This window comes from Triturus cristatus, chromosome 5_1 (genome assembly GCF_964204655.1).
Source record: "Triturus cristatus chromosome 5_1, aTriCri1.1, whole genome shotgun sequence".
Classification (NCBI taxonomy): Eukaryota; Metazoa; Chordata; class Amphibia; order Caudata; family Salamandridae; genus Triturus; species Triturus cristatus.
The window spans coordinates 257,509,635-257,528,556 of NC_140587.1; the positions used below are offsets into that span (position 1 = coordinate 257,509,635).

General features: G+C 45.1%; 1 protein-coding gene across 1 annotated transcript in view; it reads right to left on the reverse strand.

Moving 5' to 3' along the window:
• The window catches only part of TG (thyroglobulin), a 660,241-nt gene that overhangs the window by 253,109 nt on the left and 388,210 nt on the right, over positions 1–18,922 (reverse strand). The window contains exon 40 of the mRNA XM_085604890.1: positions 8,470–8,629. Within this exon, the coding sequence (XP_085461016.1) occupies positions 8,470–8,629 (160 nt within the window). The remainder of the gene's footprint in view (positions 1–8,469; positions 8,630–18,922) is intronic.

Below are 18,922 nucleotides of genomic sequence, written 5' to 3' on the forward strand. Positions count from 1 at the left end.
CCAGTGGCATTCTGTACACTGCTCCTCTCTTGTCCCGGGACATTCTGTATACTGCTCCTCTCTCATCCCGGGGCATTCTGTACACTGCTCCTCTCTTGTCCCGGTACATTCTGTACACTGCTCCTCTCTCGTCCAGCAGCATTCTGTACACTGCTCCTCTCTTGTCCCGGGACATTCTGTACACTGCTCCTCTCTCGTCCAGCAGCATTCTGTACACTGCTCCTCTCTCGTCCAATGGCATTCTGTACACTGCTCCTCTCTCGTCCCGGGACATTCTGTACACTGCTCCTCTCTTGTCCTGGGGCATTCTGTACACTGCTCCTCTTTTGTACCGGGGCATTCTGTACACTGCTCCTCTCTCGTCCAGTGGCATTCTGTACACTGCTCCTCTCTAGTCCAGTGGCATTCTGTACACTGCTCCTCTCTCGTGCCGGGGAATTCTGTACACTGGACCTCTCTCTTCCTGGGGCATTCTGAAACTTCTCCTCTCCCATCCTGGGGCATTCTGTACACTGCTCCTCTCTCGTTCAGTGGCATTCTGTACACTGCTCCTTTCTCATCCCGGGTCATTCTGTACACTGCTCCTCTCTCGTCCCGGGGCATTCTGTACACTGCTCCTCTCTTGTCCCAGGGCATTCTGTGCACTGCTCCTCTCTTGTCCCAGGGTATTCTGTACACTCCTCCTCTCTCGTCCCGGGGCATTCTGTACATTGCTCCTCTCATCCCGGGGCATTCTGTACACTGCTCCTCTCATCCCGGGTCATTCTGTACACTGCTCCTCTCTCGTCCCGGGGCATTCTGTACACTGCTCCTCTCTTGTACCAGGGCATTCTGTACACTGCTCCTCTCTTGTCCCAGGGCATTCTGTACACTGCTCCTCTTGTCCCAGGGCATTCTGTACACTCCTCCTCTCTCGTCCCGGGGCATTCTTTACACTGCTCCTATCATTCCGGGGCATTCTGTACACTGCTCGTCTCTTGTCCAGTGGCATCCTGTACACTGCTCCTCTCTGGTCCAACTCCACTCCACTATAGTTGGGGTATTTCAAGGCATTCTTATCATTATAGAACAATACTTCAAATGTCAATATAGAAGGGCAGGTCTCACTGTCCCAGAGAACCTGCTTGCTACTGGAAGTGCTGGTACTCTTCCATTAAAATATTTGCACCCCTGCTGAGAAGTGTTGATATTTATTTTTCAAATTACAGAAGTGCATGTACTCACTCAGTGAGCGTATCTGGCCACTCATAGCACTGCTATAAACAAAGGCGGTTCAGGCATGGGCAAAGTGGGCGATTGCCCGCAGCCCCCACCTTCCAAGGGGCCCTATGGGAAAGGAAAGTGTACTTTGTCTCTATCTGAATCTGCCTACACATGGTCATCTTATGGATTTTTGGGGTCATGGGCTGTTTGTGTGACCCTGTTAAAGTTTAACATATAATATAGCATTGTTTGGCATCAGACAATCTTGAATTAGCAGCAAATGGGCAATACAATTCAAATTTGTTACATGAAGGGACCCATAAAATATGTACAACTTCCTTCCACCTAAACAGATCAAAACTTAGAGCTTTGCTCAGGAACTATTTCATATTTAATTTCCCTCTGTCAAAGAAATTTATTTGGGTTCTGACTACTCCCCCTTCTTGACCTACGTAAGCATCAGTGACACCCTGATATGGGTGGCATATTTAGGGGAGTTCTGTCACCTTTCATTTGAGAGGCTACCCTGTCAGGCTGAGACATTTCAAAGCATGGTACTATCAAAACCTTTGTATACTTTGGCATCAACATTATATTATTTTTAATTGCCCTTTTTCTATTAAGGCACAACATAAAAAATAGGCATTGCTTTTCCATGCATTATCTAATGAGTATCCAGAGTGTTGTACTAAGCACACAATGTTCTCATAAATACAACAATGTTATTTTGGGCTATGAAGAAATATTAGGCTGGATGGTATGGCAATCCAATGCGTATTTAGTTGTAAATTAACACCCCTGCAGAGAACCAAAGACATTTGAGGCAGTATAGTTTGAAGAAGGCACTGCACAATGCACCGTGAAGCCCCTTGCTGTCAATCAATGTTTTGTCCAGGTCATGGAATATATTTCAGGATGGATGCTGTCCTTCTAAGAGACAATAGAACCCTTACTATAAGCATCATCACATCCTTAGAGGAATCTAGAGCTGGTATGTGTGCCAAGATCTCTAGCTCCACAGTAAGGGCCATATTTATGGCAAAGTCATACAGCGCAGCAAGTCGCCTTGCTGCGCTGTGTGACAGAGGAAGAGCAGGAATGCGCCGTATTTTATAAATACAACGCATTCCTGCCTTTGTCCCTACGCTGGTGCTGTTTTGTCTGCCTAGTGCCAACGCAGGCGCCCTTGCACTATGGTGCCAGGGTGCCTGCATTATAAGGAGGATTGTTTTTGCACAGGAACGCCACATTCCTGCACAAAAACAAGGCATTTTCCTCTTTCTATCAGTGCTGCAGATGCAGCACACATAGAAAGAGGAAAAAATGAGAATTAAAAAAAAAAATCTCTTTTTGCGCCTCACCTGGGAAGACGTAGCATTATGGCACATTACCAGGTTTACTACTTTTGGTAAATCAGGATATGCATCAAAATCCATGGATGTTGTGTGGAAACACCCACGCAACACCCATGGAATGCCTCCCGGGCGCAGAATAACAACGCAGCAATTTTCGCGGTGTCTCTTTACTCTGGATGTATGAAGCCACTCAGGGCCACACAATGTGGCCTCGCCTGGCTTCATAAATCACTTTTAGGCTTCTGTCGCGCATGAACCATGTTGCGTGGTGCAAGTGTGATGCACCCCACTCATAAAATGCCCCTAAATGTTTCTAGGAAGAAGTGTAGTCACCTGTAGTACCAGGGCTCGCAAGTCTCTTGTTACCTAAAAATGTTCTTTTTTGTTTTACACAGCTTTATTTAAGTGCTCAAGATGCAGTGCCAGTTCTTACCCTATACACTACAGATAGGGGTGGCTATCTAAGAGCAGAGGGGTTCCGCCCACTTTCCTTCTGAAAAGCATGATGAGTGTCTGTCAGGTTGAGCAACGGTCAGCCTGACAGACAGTGGCAACCGCCGCCTATCTAGGGTGGTAGAGCGAGTGGATGGGGGGGAGCAGGGCAGGGTTTGGTAATAATATAAAATAAAAAAAGACGTACCCGCCACTCCCATTGATGCTACCAGCCGCCTTGTTGCTTCTCTCGTCTTGCCTGGATGTGGATGGGCCTCAGGGCACAGGCTCCACACCCAATCCAGACACTGTTCTAACAGCATGGGAGCAGCGTCAGGATTGGTCTGAGCGGCCTCGTTTGCTACTCATTCAGTGCCTTGGAGCCTGTGCTTTTTCTCCAACTCGGCTGTGAAACACAGCTAGGTTGGAGAAACATAAGTGCGCAAGTCTGTTTGGCTGGCCTAGGACTGTCCGGCCAAACAGACATGCACACTTATAAGTGGCTGTGTCATTGCCGAGGATGCCATCGACAAAGGGCTTGTGGCTGTGTCATTGCCGAGGATGCCGTTGACGAAGGGCTTGCAATACGAAGGCCTAAGTGGAGGATGTGTCATGCAGCAACGTTTCCGAGGAAGATGCAGGCTGGGAAGGGGAATGCATTGTACTTTAGTGGTTCCAAAACAGCTGTGAGGAGATGCATTACGTTGCGTCGGGTTTAATCACAGCACAATAGCTCGGCTGGCAGAGCACCTTCAGGCCCACTTCCAAGGGTCCTGGATTAGGGTGGCACCATTTGGGGAGCAAGACGCACAACAGATAAATTCCAGGTGCTGGGTTCAAGGTGGTGGGATCCTTTTTTGTCCCTGAGGCTCTGATCAGAAGGCCAGCCAAATAATCCTTGGAGTCACTCTGGTGGTACTAGGATCAAGAGACAGGTGCAGTCCTTTTCACTCAGGCAGCAGAGTATCAGTCCTTTCTGAGTCTTCCATAGGTCCAGAGGTGTATTGCAGTGTTCGGTCTGGGGGCCATTATTTGTACCTGATGCCCACTTTGAAGTAGGAAATAGTTCCGTAGATTTCCACCCCCAGAGGTGTTTGGAACCCCAGACTGCCCCAGCTAGTCTGGGGTCACAAAAGACTACTGTCAAATCCCTTTGTGAGTGTACTGGGCAGTCTTTCTGATGTGCAAGTGGGGTGAGTGACAGCTCCTCCCCCCTAATAAAGTCAGAGATGGCCCATTCTGCCACCACCTATTTCCACTCTGTCTCACTGTTTTAAGGCCATACACTATGGACAGCTGACAGTTTACCTACTCATGTGACCCAGGATACAGGCTGGAGGGACCAAATGGTTGAGAAAACAATATGCCAACTTTCTAAAAGTGGCATTTTCAGAATTGAGACTTAAAATCCGAATTTACCATTCAAGAGGGTTTTAAATTACAATTCTTTAGACTCCAAACTTGATATTCCTACTTGCTTCCAATTGAAATGTATCACTTATTAAATGCAATACATTAACCAAATGTTTTCCTATTGTTGAGCCAGGCCTTGCAACAGAGCTAAAAGAAGAATTTAAGAGTTTTCACTACCAGGACATGTAAAAGTAAATGTAGATGTCCATCTTTTTAAATGCCCTGCACCTTACCCTCTGAGCTGTTTAGGGCCTACCCTGGGGGGGGCCTATATGTATCAAAATGGTAGGTTTAGGCCTGGAAAAATGGTTTATTTTGCCAGGTTGAAATGGCAGTTTAAAACCACAGGCTGCAATGGCAGACTTGGGAAATGTTTAAAAGGATACTTAAGTGGGTGGCAAAATAAGTGCTGCAGGCTCACTAGTAGCATTCAATTTATAGGCCCTGAATACATGTAGTACCACTTTACTAGGGACTTATTAGTAAATTAAATATGTCAATTGGCTGTAAGCCAATTCTATCATGCTTAAAGGAGAAAACACAAGAACTTGGGCCTAAGGCCAACCAAATCGAGATCAGCAAAAAAAGGGAAGTGAAAGGCAAAAGGTTTGGGGGAAGACTACCCTACTACTGGCAGGTCTGACACTGTCTATCAGTGACACCTCATTCAGTGACACCTCATCACAGAGTGGGGTGGGGTCAGCTACTCCCACTAACCCCATCTATCTCTGTGAGGAGCAAGGGAAGGTCCTCTTCTCATGGCTGGCCCATGACGAGATCAGCTAATGGGAGCAGGTGACGGGATCTTCAGTCCCTTCCTTCCCAAAGCCTCCAGCAACCATGGAGGCATTCCTGCTTCTCCCTTCCACCTCCTGAAGTCTATGCGCAGTCCAGTAAGTGCTTCTTGAATGTTGGATGCATGTGTGTATGTACTAAGGTATAGCCATCCTTGCTTATATGTTGTGAATGTGTTTGTGCATGTGTATGTGCTTGGGAATGGCAGGTGTATGTGTGCACACTTGTGAATGGATAGGTGTGAGTGTGCATGAGGTTGGGTGGGTGTGGGTATGTGCTCTTGTGAGTGGATGGGTGGAAGAAAGTGTTTGTGTGTGTGAGTGGGAAGCATAGGATGTAGGAGGTGCAGTATCTACCCCATCTCTAGTATTTGGCATCATGTAATGACAGAGGTAAATGATATATGAAATGGTCCCTGAGCAAAGGTCTAGGTTTTGACCAGTTTAGGTTGAAGGAAATTGGCCACGGCTTACTACTTGAATAGCTATTATCTTGCAAAGGCTGCTCTATACACGGCCAGGTATTCTCAGTGAGTGAGTAGATGCCCTTCTGTAATTTGAAAGGAAAAGTATCAATACTTCTCAGCAGGATTGCAAATCGAGAATACCAGCACTTCCAGTATCAAACAGGTACTCTGAGACCGTGAGCACCTGCACTGCTATATTGCCATTTCAAGTATTGTTCCATAATGATAGTTTACTGGCCCAGAATCTGGTTGGGGCAAGTCTGCCAACATTTCAAGTGCAAAGGCCAACCTGATAGTAGATGCTGTAAAATATAGAGAGAACCGGTGAATCTCTTTCAAAGAGCTCTCCTCTTCTGATGTGGTGCAGGAAGGGTTGAGCACTTATGTCATTCAGAGGTCAACAGGTGTTGCAATTACTTCCCCTCCACTCCTGTTTGTAACCCTAGTTGACTCCTTTGTGATCACTGAGACTAATCACATTTTTAGAAGTCCAGCTACACAAAGATCACTATCGGCTGCCATGTACACAAAAGGACATTGACAGGAAAAGAGTAAACCACTCATGGTAACATAGCTGCTCATCTGTGACAATGTTAGTCAATAGGCCTTAAGACGATGGACGAATGAACAGTACCCACTAGGGCATGCCTATGGCCGGACCCATACCCGACAATGAGAATGGTGGTCACTTGAACCCCACTTTTGGAAGCAGGCCCACATGCTGTAGATAGAACACAGAGCCTGGTGCTGTTTGCATCGACATGGGGCAGGAAGCAGGAGGAGCGATCCTACCCCCCTCCTATGAGTGGAAGATGACATGACCTAGGAGCGGAGGATGCCCCTAGTTAAGCTAGCTGATATGTCGTCATCAAAGCAGAGAATAGCCAAGAAGGAGTAAACACTCACCCTCAGAGCATGAATGACCCCACTACACTATCCAGAATCCTTTGGGGTTATTTGCAGCATGACGAGCAGTGTCGCGACCCATTTACGTAAATTACTAATAGCTCATTCGAGCGACTTTGGCTGACGAGCCCGGTGTCTGCACCTGCGCGCCTTGGAAGGTATTTTACCTATATATATGGCAGTCATCGGCACCCCGCATACCTACCTGCTCCCTGCTGACGAGAGGCAATTACCTCGAAACACGTGTCCAGGGATGGCATTATATTTCTATATACTCGTGGCGTAGGCGTACTCACCGTAGCCACTACACTATCCAGAATCCTTTGGGGTTATTTGCAGCATGACGAGCAGTGTCGCGACCCATTTACGTAAATTACTAATAGCTCATTCGAGCGACTTTGGCAGACGAGCCCGGTGTCTGCACCTGCGCGCCTTGGAAGGTATTTTACCTATATATATGGCAGTCATCGGCACCCCGCATACCTACCTGCTCCCTGCTGACGAGAGGCAATTACCTCGAAACACGTGTCCAGGGATGGCATTATATTTCTATATACTCGTGGCGTAGGCGTACTCACCGTAGCCACTACACTATCCAGAATCCTTTGGGGTTATTTGCAGCATGACGAGCAGTGTCGCGACCCATTTACGTAAATTACTAATAGCTCATTCGAGCGACTTTGGCTGACGAGCCCGGTGTCTGCACCTGCGCGCCTTGGAAGGTATTTTACCTATATATATGGCAGTCATCGGCACCCCGCATACCTACCTGCTCCCTGCTGACGAGAGGCAATTACCTCGAAACACGTGTCCAGGGATGGCATTATATTTCTATATACTCGTGGCGTAGGCGTACTCACCGTAGCCACTACACTATCCAGAATCCTTTGGGGTTATTTGCAGCATGACGAGCAGTGTCGCGACCCATTTACGTAAATTACTAATAGCTCATTCGAGCGACTTTGGCTGACGAGCCCGGTGTCTGCACCTGCGCGCCTTGGAAGGTATTTTACCTATATATATGGCAGTCATCGGCACCCCGCATACCTACCTGCTCCCTGCTGACGAGAGGCAATTACCTCGAAACACGTGTCCAGGGATGGCATTATATTTCTATATACTTGTGGCGTAGGCGTACTCACCGTAGCCACTACACTATCCAAAATCCTTTGGGGTTATTTGCAGCATGACGAGCAGTGTCGCGACCCATTTACGTAAATTACTAATAGCTCATTCGAGCGACTTTGGCTGACGAGCCCGGTGTCTGCACCTGCGCGCCTTGGAAGGTATTTTACCTATATATATGGCAGTCATCGGCACCCCGCATACCTACCTGCTCCCTGCTGACGAGAGGCAATTACCTCGAAACACGTGTCCAGGGATGGCATTATATTTCTATATACTCGTGGCGTAGGCGTACTCACCGTAGCCACTACACTATCCAGAATCCTTTGGGGTTATTTGCAGCATGACGAGCAGTGTCGCGACCCATTTACGTAAATTACATGAATGACCCCATAAGGGCCTGGGCTGCATCGAAAGCAGATTCAATGTTCCATCACCTCTAAACATAATTTTTATAGCATCTATACACCATACGTTAACATCAAGGATAAAGTGTAGAAATGTCAAGAAAAAGGCAGAAGCAGTGGGAGATAGACACAATTGGCAAAATACTCTAACCAGATAGTAAGATGACATAAGATAACACTGATAACAAAGATGTGGGGAACAAGTAAATACCTAATGAATATTTGTAGGAAGAGGGTACACATTTTGCAGAAATGAAGGAAGAAAGTGAGGTAAAAGTAAATAGTTTTTATTAAAACCTGCAGATTCATCTCTCCCTGTTGGCCCACAAATGGGACTAAGTTTGCAAAATGAATAGGTCAGACTCACCTGTGGTAAGAAAACCGAAGATTCCAACCCTGTAGCTTGCAGTGACGACAATAATATCTCCCACAGCCGCTAGGTATGATCCATCCACCATTGCTTGCACTTTGCCGCTATAGTCACTGGGACTGTTGTGGAAGAAGACCAGAACTGGTGCATTTCTGACCTGCAAGCACCAAATACAAATTACTTCAGAATATAAAGATAATATTATGAAATAGTGAAAAACTGAAAATGTTGTATTTTAATCCTAGTGATCAATTCTTGAGTGACACCTACAAGAACACAGATGAGGCTATTCATTGGCCAGCTTGAGCAAACATGTTTAAGACCCTTAGTAGTGTGGAGCAGAATTCCAGTGTAGGATTTCCGTGCACACAATTATATTTTGGTTGGTGTTTCCGCACCCAGATCTTTCAGGTGCAGGAACACTGGACCGGATTTTTCCAGTTGAAAATGTAGGTGCGCACAATCGCTTTCAGAAATGGCTGAAAGGCAGGTCGATCAGTTTCTTGGCCACCACCCAACCCTCAGCCAAGGTATGTCCCGCTGCTAGTCGACATCTTCTCCATTCCTTCTCCCCACCCTTTCCATCACCCTCCCATCCTCACCCCTCCTCCCACACAGGGGCACTCACAGAGCAGATGGTAAATGTCTGCATCAAACCCCACAGAATTGTGGATTTTATGCGGAATCCCCTCTAGAACAACAATTTCACACAGATATCCCAATTCTGTGGGGTGTAACTAATAATTGTAGGAATTCCAAGTGGAGATGCTGGCTGGTATTGGCAATTCCGGCCGACCAGAATGTCCTCAAGGATTTCAGATTACTCATTACTGTCGCTAGGAGTCAAATTAAAATGATATTCCAATTCATTTTTCAGGCCAAAGTAAATTTGCATTAGTGCATCCAGACAATAATAAAGGGAAACTGTTCATTTCAGTGCATCAGTTCCTGCTTTCTGCTTTTTTTTATCATTGCTGCATAGCACCCACCAAAATTCATTTTTAAACAAACTAGTACTTACAAATCCTGTGAAAGGAGTTCCTATCCATTTTCCTACCCGCACCCTACCTGTCTGCCTCGCTTCTCCTTGCAGTTCGATTAAACATGCTCTTAGACCTGTGCTTCTTCTTTAGTCTGTGTTTCTCCTCCATTTTCTAGAGGTGCGTTGGCCTTCTCTCACAAACACTTGTCTACATCATGCCCCCTCCCATTTATCCTATTTATGTTCTGCTTTCACTGTGTTTCGATTGACTGACTGAGTCCACTGTGTTTTTTCAAATGTTTACTCAGGGGACAAGACTGCAGTGTTTTTGTCCTCTTTCTAAGAAATCTGCTGGCGGCACAAATACATTACGGCCCTTGACCCCGGCTCGCTGTGATCATCAGCACTGATCTGATGTCATACTGCTCTCTTTTACAGATGGTTTGCTGATGTCTGAGGTGATTCTGACAGGCCAAACATTGAAATGTTCCAATGGACATGCCTCAGACAGAGAGCACCGTGGGCCAAGGCAACGGGACAGAGGGGCGTACAATGTCTGAGAGCGCATTAAGGAAGGACAAAGCTGCAGTTTGGAACCGACTCCACATTTCATTGAAGGGGTGTGGAAATATGGATTTTTCTGGTCAGTTATGTCCCCTATCTTGGACCCCAACGGTTCTATGTGCATGTCACAAGTACATGTATGTTTCCTCCAGTTCCAGTTATGAAGACGCAAATACATGTGCGTCCACCGTCAACATGTCCTCTGTCAGATCCGCCATGAATAGGCCGGATATTCCATTCCTAAATATGAAAGGCCACCGGCTTTATATGGTTCACTTATGCCATTTTACAGTCCAGGCAAGTAGGCCCTGATTCTGTCATCAAACTCCTCTTGCTTCCTGCCTCTGAAAACTCCAGTCTGAGCCTGCATCTGTGACCATGAACTTTGTCTCATTCTCTGCGCGGCTCACGAAGCCTGACATCAGCCTATTCTCTGCCAAGAACTGTATTTCACCTTCGAATTATCTGCTTCCCCCTCAGCCGATGCATTCCTGCCTAGTAGTTTAAGTAAACATTCTTCCAGTTACCGAGCAAAAGGCCCGGCTTCTCTGCCCTTATGCAAGTAATTCATAGTCCTGTTACCATGGAATATTTCTACCCCCTCGCATTCAGTGTAGACACTTAGACGCTTGTACACGCACGCACAGTCAGTATAGAATAGATTCTGTCCGAGAGTCCTTCTTTCGTGGATAACATAGTTCTTTAAACATAGGATGTTAGATATGATTTGGGATTAGGTTGACTTGACCCCCCAGACTTTTTGTCTCCACATGTAGAGCTAAATGTCAAGTCCCCTTCACCCCCTAGTTGCACGTCAATTACACGTCATGCTGCTGCGCGCGCATCTATGCCAAGTATTATCTTATAGATCCACCTATATGTGACATCATAACCAATTACGTTCCTTTTTACTCCTTATTACACCCATTTTTGGTTACGCAGATAAATCGTCAATTTCCTTATCAATTGTTACGCCTACTGCATTCGCTTCGTTGTAATGTATGTACTATAAAAGTTACTTCTTGTCAATAAAGTATGTACTTCACTTCCTGAACCCCCGTGGTGATGGAACTTGGAGCAACCGATTATAATCGATCACTGGAATAAAGCCCATTCCGAACCTCTAATACCACGGATTCTGCCTCTCATTTTACTGAGCTATTTTATTATGTTTATATATCAAATTAAGTCCCGGTAAAGGAATTTTATTTACCACATGAATGGCGCCCGAACAGGGACACTTTCTCATCTCACGCGCCGGCGGTGAGTTGCAGGCCCGGTCTCCTGCCACAGCTGGACGGACAATAACGCGTACCAGCAGGATTTCCTGTAGCTCCCTCCGGTCAAGCGGGGGCGACTGAGACTGCGATCAACACCCAGACGAGGCGGTGAGAAGTGCGAAGTATCCCGACCAGAGCCTAGCTGAGAGAGCAAGATCCGAGGTATACAGAGACCCACCAGTTCGAAGTCAAGCCCAGTTTCCGACGAGTCGAGTCGAGTCCAGTCCGGTTCAAGTTCAAGTTACCGAGGCCTTCCGTTTCCGAAGCTACCCGGTGAGTACCATTACTGGGGAGGCATTTCTGACGTGCACATAGGTTGTGCCGGTCAAGACGGGTTTGGGTACACAAATCCGGTCTGCACTGTTTTAGCAGTGTATCTGTACTGTTTAGCAGTATATCAAGTATTCCGAAGTATCTAGTTATTGTTAAGAATTAAGCTTGGTGATTAGTTATGCAGACGATCATCATTGTTGTTTCAGTTAAAGGTTTAATGTTTAATGTTTAATGTGTTTAAAAAACGTCCTGCATATTGTGGTATGAATGGTTGTTCATTATTGTGCTTTTGTATTAAGTGTGTTCAAGATTAAGTATCGGATCAGTTGCCAATATGCCGCTCTTTTCGAAATTAAGACAGATCACTACTAGAAAAGGGGTTCTCGAAGAAGCCGTCCCTATTCCTCCTAGGGATACTCCAGGGCACTTCATGTATCACAAACATGGCTTAGACGCTATATTATTTCTTGATTTATGGGTAGACTACACCAAGGGATTACCAGAAAGTCAGAGGTGGCCCGCAGCGGGAACCTGGGATGCAGAGTGCATCATGAAAGTCGAGGAAGAGTTATGGAAAAGGAAGGTCAGACAGTCACAGAAAGACGCCGTTGAGTTATGGCGTAAAGAATCTCATAGACGCACAGAAAAAGCACGTAGACAGGAAGAAAAGAATAAAGAGAGTTCAAATAAAGTTCGAGAGAATCCATTAATTGAGGAAGGTATCCGAGTGAAATCAGAACAAGTAGATAGGCAAAGAAATGCCCTTATGAATGGTATGTATCCCCTTCTGGCCGAAGGATTACCTAAGGCTACTCCAGAGATACCGAAAGACTTGCCACCCCCATTATTCCCAATAAAGGTACATCCTAAGGGGCATCCTAGAACCGCAGAAGATGTTTTTCTTTCCTCATATTTAGATGACGCAGCTCCCGAGTATGCTAATTCCGCCCCGCATAGACCGCATACCAGGGAGGTCCAACGCCAAGATCCAGTACCCGTATCCCTACAGCAACAAATCGAGTCACAAGTTCCGGCAAGCACATCTGTTTCTGCATCTGTTCCTACAGCTACTTCTATAGCTGTGTCCATACCTGTAGTTGCTGTGTCACGTTCAACGAATCCTTTCACACCCGACACCCCAGATGGGGCCACGGGAGGTGCTACCAATATTTTTTCTACGCCACCCAGAATAAATAAACTTACTTTTCAAGAGTCAGCACATTCACGTACACCCAAACTCATAAGTGCCCGTACGCTGAAGGAACTTCTTATAGATTGCAGATATGACCCTGTGCCCGGTAAAGAGGACGAAATGACCCTGGCATCATTGCGTATCAGACGAGCCGCAGTGTATTTAGGGAAGTTACCAGGAATGACTGCGCATCTAGATAAAATATATCATTTTGTCCAAACAGGGCGAGATCCAGAATGTATTAACAGAGCTATGGAATACCAGAAAGTAGAGATACAGGGGGAACTGTTACGTTTCCTCATAAATTGTGTGATCAGAAATCAAGACCGACCGGGGGTAAACCCGGAAGCAATGCAAATTCTTACCAGATGGAGCCAGAATATATCAGAAGGGAGACATGATAAGCAAAATTGTATAATAGCCATGTGCCGAAAGATCCGTAAAGAAATAGAACGCCTACACGAAGAAAGATTAGAGGTAGACGAGTTCGAACAAAGCGAGGAAGAAGGGTCAGGACTGCCCGTGGGACAGTCGGACACCATAGCCTATGTAGGTAGAGGAAGATCTTGTAATAGTAATAGATGTCTTACTGACTCGATACGTCCGATATGTCCAGATAATAACAGGAATTTCCAAATACCTATAATTAATATAAGGTCTAACGAGCATTCGTTCCAAACCGCCGACAAACTACTCCGAGAACGAAGGGGTTATCATTTTCTCGATTCTATGGATGAACAAGATTTAGCCAGGGCAGCTGTCCATTGGGTGGACAGTCCCGGAAAATATAGTGATGATACAGTAGTACGCACATTTTTGAATCTCACCCCAGATGAACAGAGGTTAGTTGGGATTTATATGATTCAACAACTCATTATACTATATCGGAGTCAGCGTTCGGACCCTGGTCCCTTACCTGACATATTGACTGAATTGCTTATGAATAAATGGAGAGGTGCAGGTACTAAATTAATTAAAGAAATTCTAGAATCAAGAAAGCAGTATATTCTTTTTGTATGCGCAGAGCATGTCTCATTGCCCGTCAAGGAAAGAACCACGTATCACATGGATAGACAGAATCCCTTACGAGAAGTGCACCCAATAAAAGGCGAGGACAACGAGTTTAAGCGCGTATTTGTATATACGCCCATATCAAAAATAGAATTGTTACAAATGAAGAAAGTGGTACCCAGTCATGACAAAGATCCAGCGGGTTTTCACCGAGAAATTAAAGACATGTTACTCATGGGAGAGTATACCTATCCCGACATTATGACAATATTAAAGGTATTGATGCCTGCTGGTATTTATGAGAAACTCAAGGAAAAAGAGTGGGAGGTAGGAGACCAAAAGATAGAATGGTCAGTGTTAGAAGCGGAAGAAAAGGCCCGAACTGCAGGAGCAGGACTTGGGGATAAAACTAAAGCATTACCAGGTTTATTAGTACAGGTACTGCCACGTTTATTGAATACGAAAAAGGAAGATTGGGGTACAATTTCAGCCCGTAAACAGAAGCAAGATGAAGACACTAGTGATTACTATGCCCGATTTGAAAAATGTTTTGGTATAAATAGTGGCATAAAAGCAAGTAGCGAATCATACCCACATCTGTTTGTAACAAAATTAGTAGAAAATGCCCTGCCCCCAGTAAAGAATAGAGTATTAAAATTCGAGAGTACCTGGCAAGGTAACACTCCATCACAAATGTTACAAATGTTACAGTACCATCACAATAGAATTAGAGAGGAACAAGAACATGAACACAGACGCATGAAAGACACGAAAATGAAAATGCTAGTTTCCCAGACAGTTCCAGCTGAAGGACATAAAAAGGGTATGACACATTCCGATTCAGTAGGACCTGTAAAAGGGACATGCAATTATTGTAAAAAGCCAGGTCATTACGTACACGATTGTCCAGTTTTAAAACATAATATCGCCATAGGTAAAACACAAGAAAGATCACGGCCACTCAGACAAGATCAGAATGAACAAGGAGCTCTGCAGCATGCCCAGGCCATGCCAGCCGCACAACAGCCAATACAGTTTGTGCCAGCTGCACCACCGTTGCCTGTTGCTGCCACACAGACAACAACACGACAAATGTATCAGACCGCACAGTATGAATATCCTGAGTATCAGCGTTACGCATGAACTAGCCTAGAGAGGGAAGTTGACTTACCCCTTATTGAAATACCTGTAGATCAAGAAGGACCTTATGTACATAGTGAATTATTAGGCCAAGATAGAAAATTTTTACTCGATACAGGGGCAAGTCGAACAACTATAAAACGTAGTGAAGTTCCAGGGGCACCCCTCTCAGGCTCACAGAATATTTCCCTTGGTTTTTCAGGCAAACCTATTGTTAATGAAGTATCACAGCCTCTTCCACTTACGATAGGACCTCTGACCCGAACTACAGATTTATTGCTTACTAAATCATGTCCAGAAAACTTGCTAGGAATAAAAACACTGAAAGCTCTAGGAGCCATAATATGTTGTTCTCCGGAAGGAGTAAGGTTGTTTTTACGTGATTTTAAAGGTCACTATGTGTCTAGAGACATGGATCCCCGACTGCAGACTTTACCTACACATCTATGGGCACAAGGCCCTACTGATGTTGGTTGCATGAATATTACACCATATCGAGTCACATTAAAGGCAGGAGTGGTGCTACCACGAATGCGACAATACAAGTTACCACCAGATGCTGTAGTGGCTTTACTACAAATCATTGACGAGCTCATTGCCCAAGGAGTAGTTGTGGAAACAGACTCCAATGTATGTAATTCACCGATAATTCCGATTCTTAAACGAACAGATCCTAAGGCCCCGCCAGTATATCGATTGGTTATTGATCTGCGCGAGTTAAACAAGTGCATTGTGCCACAATTCCCTGTGGTCCCAGATATCTCGTCATTACTGACAGCTATTGATTCTGAAGCAACATTCTTTACTGTAATTGATCTCAAGAATGCCTTTTTCAGCGTCCCAATAGATCCGGAAAGCCAATATTTGTTCGGATTTAGTTTAAATGGACGTAGCTTTAAATTCTCACGCGCACCTCAAGGATTTACAGAAAGCCCCAGCATCTATAGCCAAGCACTGAAACGAGAACTTGACAGTATCCACATGCCAGTTAACACTGCCCTGCTTCAATACGTCGATGATCTGCTGATCACCGCGAGAAGCGAACCGGAATGTGAAAAAGTATCACTGACAGTTTTAAAATTTCTAGCCGAAAAGGGGCACAAGGTGTCCCCTTCTAAGCTGCAATTCTGTGTCCAGCGAGTTGTTTATCTTGGACACTCGCTGTCCAAGGAGGGAAGGCAGCTTACACCCGACCGCATTCAGTTAATAGCTAACATGCCAATACCCAAGACACAAAAGGAGGTGCGGGCTTTCATAGGCCTCACTTCATATTGCAGGCAGTGGATCCCTCAGTATGCATTTCTAGCAAAACCACTCATTCAGTTAACCACACAGGAGGCAGCCACATCGACTGTCCTCCCTTGGACTCAGGAACATACACAAGCTTTTGAAAGCCTAAAGAAAGCTTTATGTCAAGCACCTGTCTTAGCAACACCATGTTACAGAAAACAGTTTACACTCTTTGTTACAGAACGCGAAGGTACTGCTTTGTCAGTACTCACACAGGAACAAGCAGGAGCACACAAACCATGTGCTTATTTTTCTAGTACATTAGATCCCGTAGCTCAGGCTTTGCCTGCATGCCTGAAATCAGTAGCAGCGACAGCTTTAGCAATCAGACAAAGCGATGCCATAGTGTTAGGACATCCATTGACAGTTCAAGTGCCACACGCAGTAGAGGTTCTTGAAAATAGAACGCAAACACAACACTTGACTATAGCGCGACTTACAGGGTACGAACTTACATTGTTTCAGCCACATATAGAAATCAGACGCTGTAACACATTGAATCCTGCCACACTTTTGCCAGTAACCGGAACAGACCCACTAGCTCATGACTGTATTGAAGTTATTACTATAACGACAAAACCCAGACAAGACTTAACCGATGTCCCATTGTCAGATCCAGACCTGACATTGTATGTAGATGGTTCATGTATGAGAACAAGTACAGGAGAGTTAGTGGCCGCTTACGCAGTCACAACAGATACTGAAGTCATTGAAACTAATCGTATAAATACTTTGTCAGCTCAAGCCGCAGAGCTCATCGCTCTGACACAAGCCTGTATTCAAGCCACGAATAAAAAAGTCAACATATACACTGATTCACGTTATGCATTCGGAGTTGTACATGACTTCGGCGTGCTGTGGCGAGAGAGAGGTTATTTAACTTCCCACGGTGCCCACATTCAGCACGGACCCCTCATTCATGCCTTATTAGATGCAATACATCGACCCACTGCAATATCAATTATGAAATGTAAGGCTCATACGAAGGTTACTGATATCATTTCCCAAGGCAATGATCTAGCCGACAGAACAGCTAAACAGACTGCTCAAACTCAAACCCCCGACATGATAAAGACAATAGTCCCGACACAGTGTATGACAGTTAAAGATCCTACTCTTGACGTAATTGACATACAGACACATGCTACACCAGACGAAATAAAGAAATGGACTGAATTAGGAGGGATCCAAACGGACCAAGGATGGATGATGAAGGAAAAGTCTGTATGGTTCCTTCCTGATTCAATGGTCCAAGTTATAATTAACACTATACATAGTCCAGCACATCTAGGAGAAAAAGCTATGCTAGACAGCATTCAACACATTTGGTTCAATAAACATTTACGAGCAGCAGCCAAACAAAAAGTCCGTACCTGTATGATCTGTTGTCAGTTTAACCCAGGAAAAAGCGTTCCCGTAGAACAGGGTGGATTTCATCCTCCTGATCACCCTTTTGAAGTGCTCCAGATGGATTATATCCAGATGGAACGATGTCGAGGATTCAGATATGTTCTCGTAGTTGTCTGCGCTCTGTCCCGTTGGACGGAGGCATACCCGGTTTCAGATTACACTGCCCCGACTACTGCCAAACAGTTGGTTCGAGAATTCTTCCCACGATACGGTTTACCACGTGTTGTCTACTCAGATAACGGCCAGCCGTTCTCATCCGAATTAATGAAACATGTTTCACTTCTGTTAGGATATCAGTGGAAATTCCACTGTGTCCGACACCCCGAGGCAGCAGGTCTCGTAGAAAGACATAATCAGATACTGAAAATCAGATTGTCCAAAATATGCAGAGAGAAAGGTGTCGACTGGATAGTAGCGTTACCAGTTGCACTCTTTTACATGAGAATGGTAGCACACTCTCGAACAGGGCTATCCCCGTATGAGGTGATCTTTGGCAGACCACCAAATATGTGGGGGACGCCTATACCACGCAAAATAACTGATGTTGACTGTAATATGCTGACAGATTACTTGGCTTCCTTGATGTCTGCACTACAATCTTGTCGTTCACAGGTAGCTGCAGCCTTTCCCGACAACACTGAGGTGAAACCCCATGACGTAGTTCCGGGTGATCTCGTATTTGTGAGAAATTTCGACCGAAAGACTCAGCTGGAACCCAGGTGGAAGACACCCAAGTTGGTTCTGCTCACTACAAGGACAGCCGTGAAGATCGAGGGCCGCAAGGGCTGGATTCATTCAAGTCATATCAAGAAATTTCATGGACTATCCTCGGATATAGACATTGTGCCCTGCACTCCCTCACAGACTGATTCAAAACTTCCTTTGGTTGAAAAGACTAAAACCGAACTCTATAAAGTAAAATTGAGGCCTAGAACGTCAGACAATTTGATTGTTTAAGTCCTCTCCAAGGTGAAGCGGTTGAATTTGTCTCTGACATATATCCTCTAGACCTGAATCATGGACAGCCGCGGAAAATGTTGAAACAACAGGCGTATTGTAAATCACTGCGTAGCCACTGCATAGTGACATTATTAATCTTGTTTTTCTTGAGTCTTTTAATAATTACTGCAAGTATATTGTTGCACATATATTACCCTATTTCTAGACATGTTTATAATGTTACTGCTGAACATTCTTTTAGTGACTTACCTCCACATGAATTGTCTTATAGACTTGCGCTGCGCAATAACACTTTCATTAGTATGTTACATCATTCCCATCAGACTAGTAATGCCACCAATTGTTGGG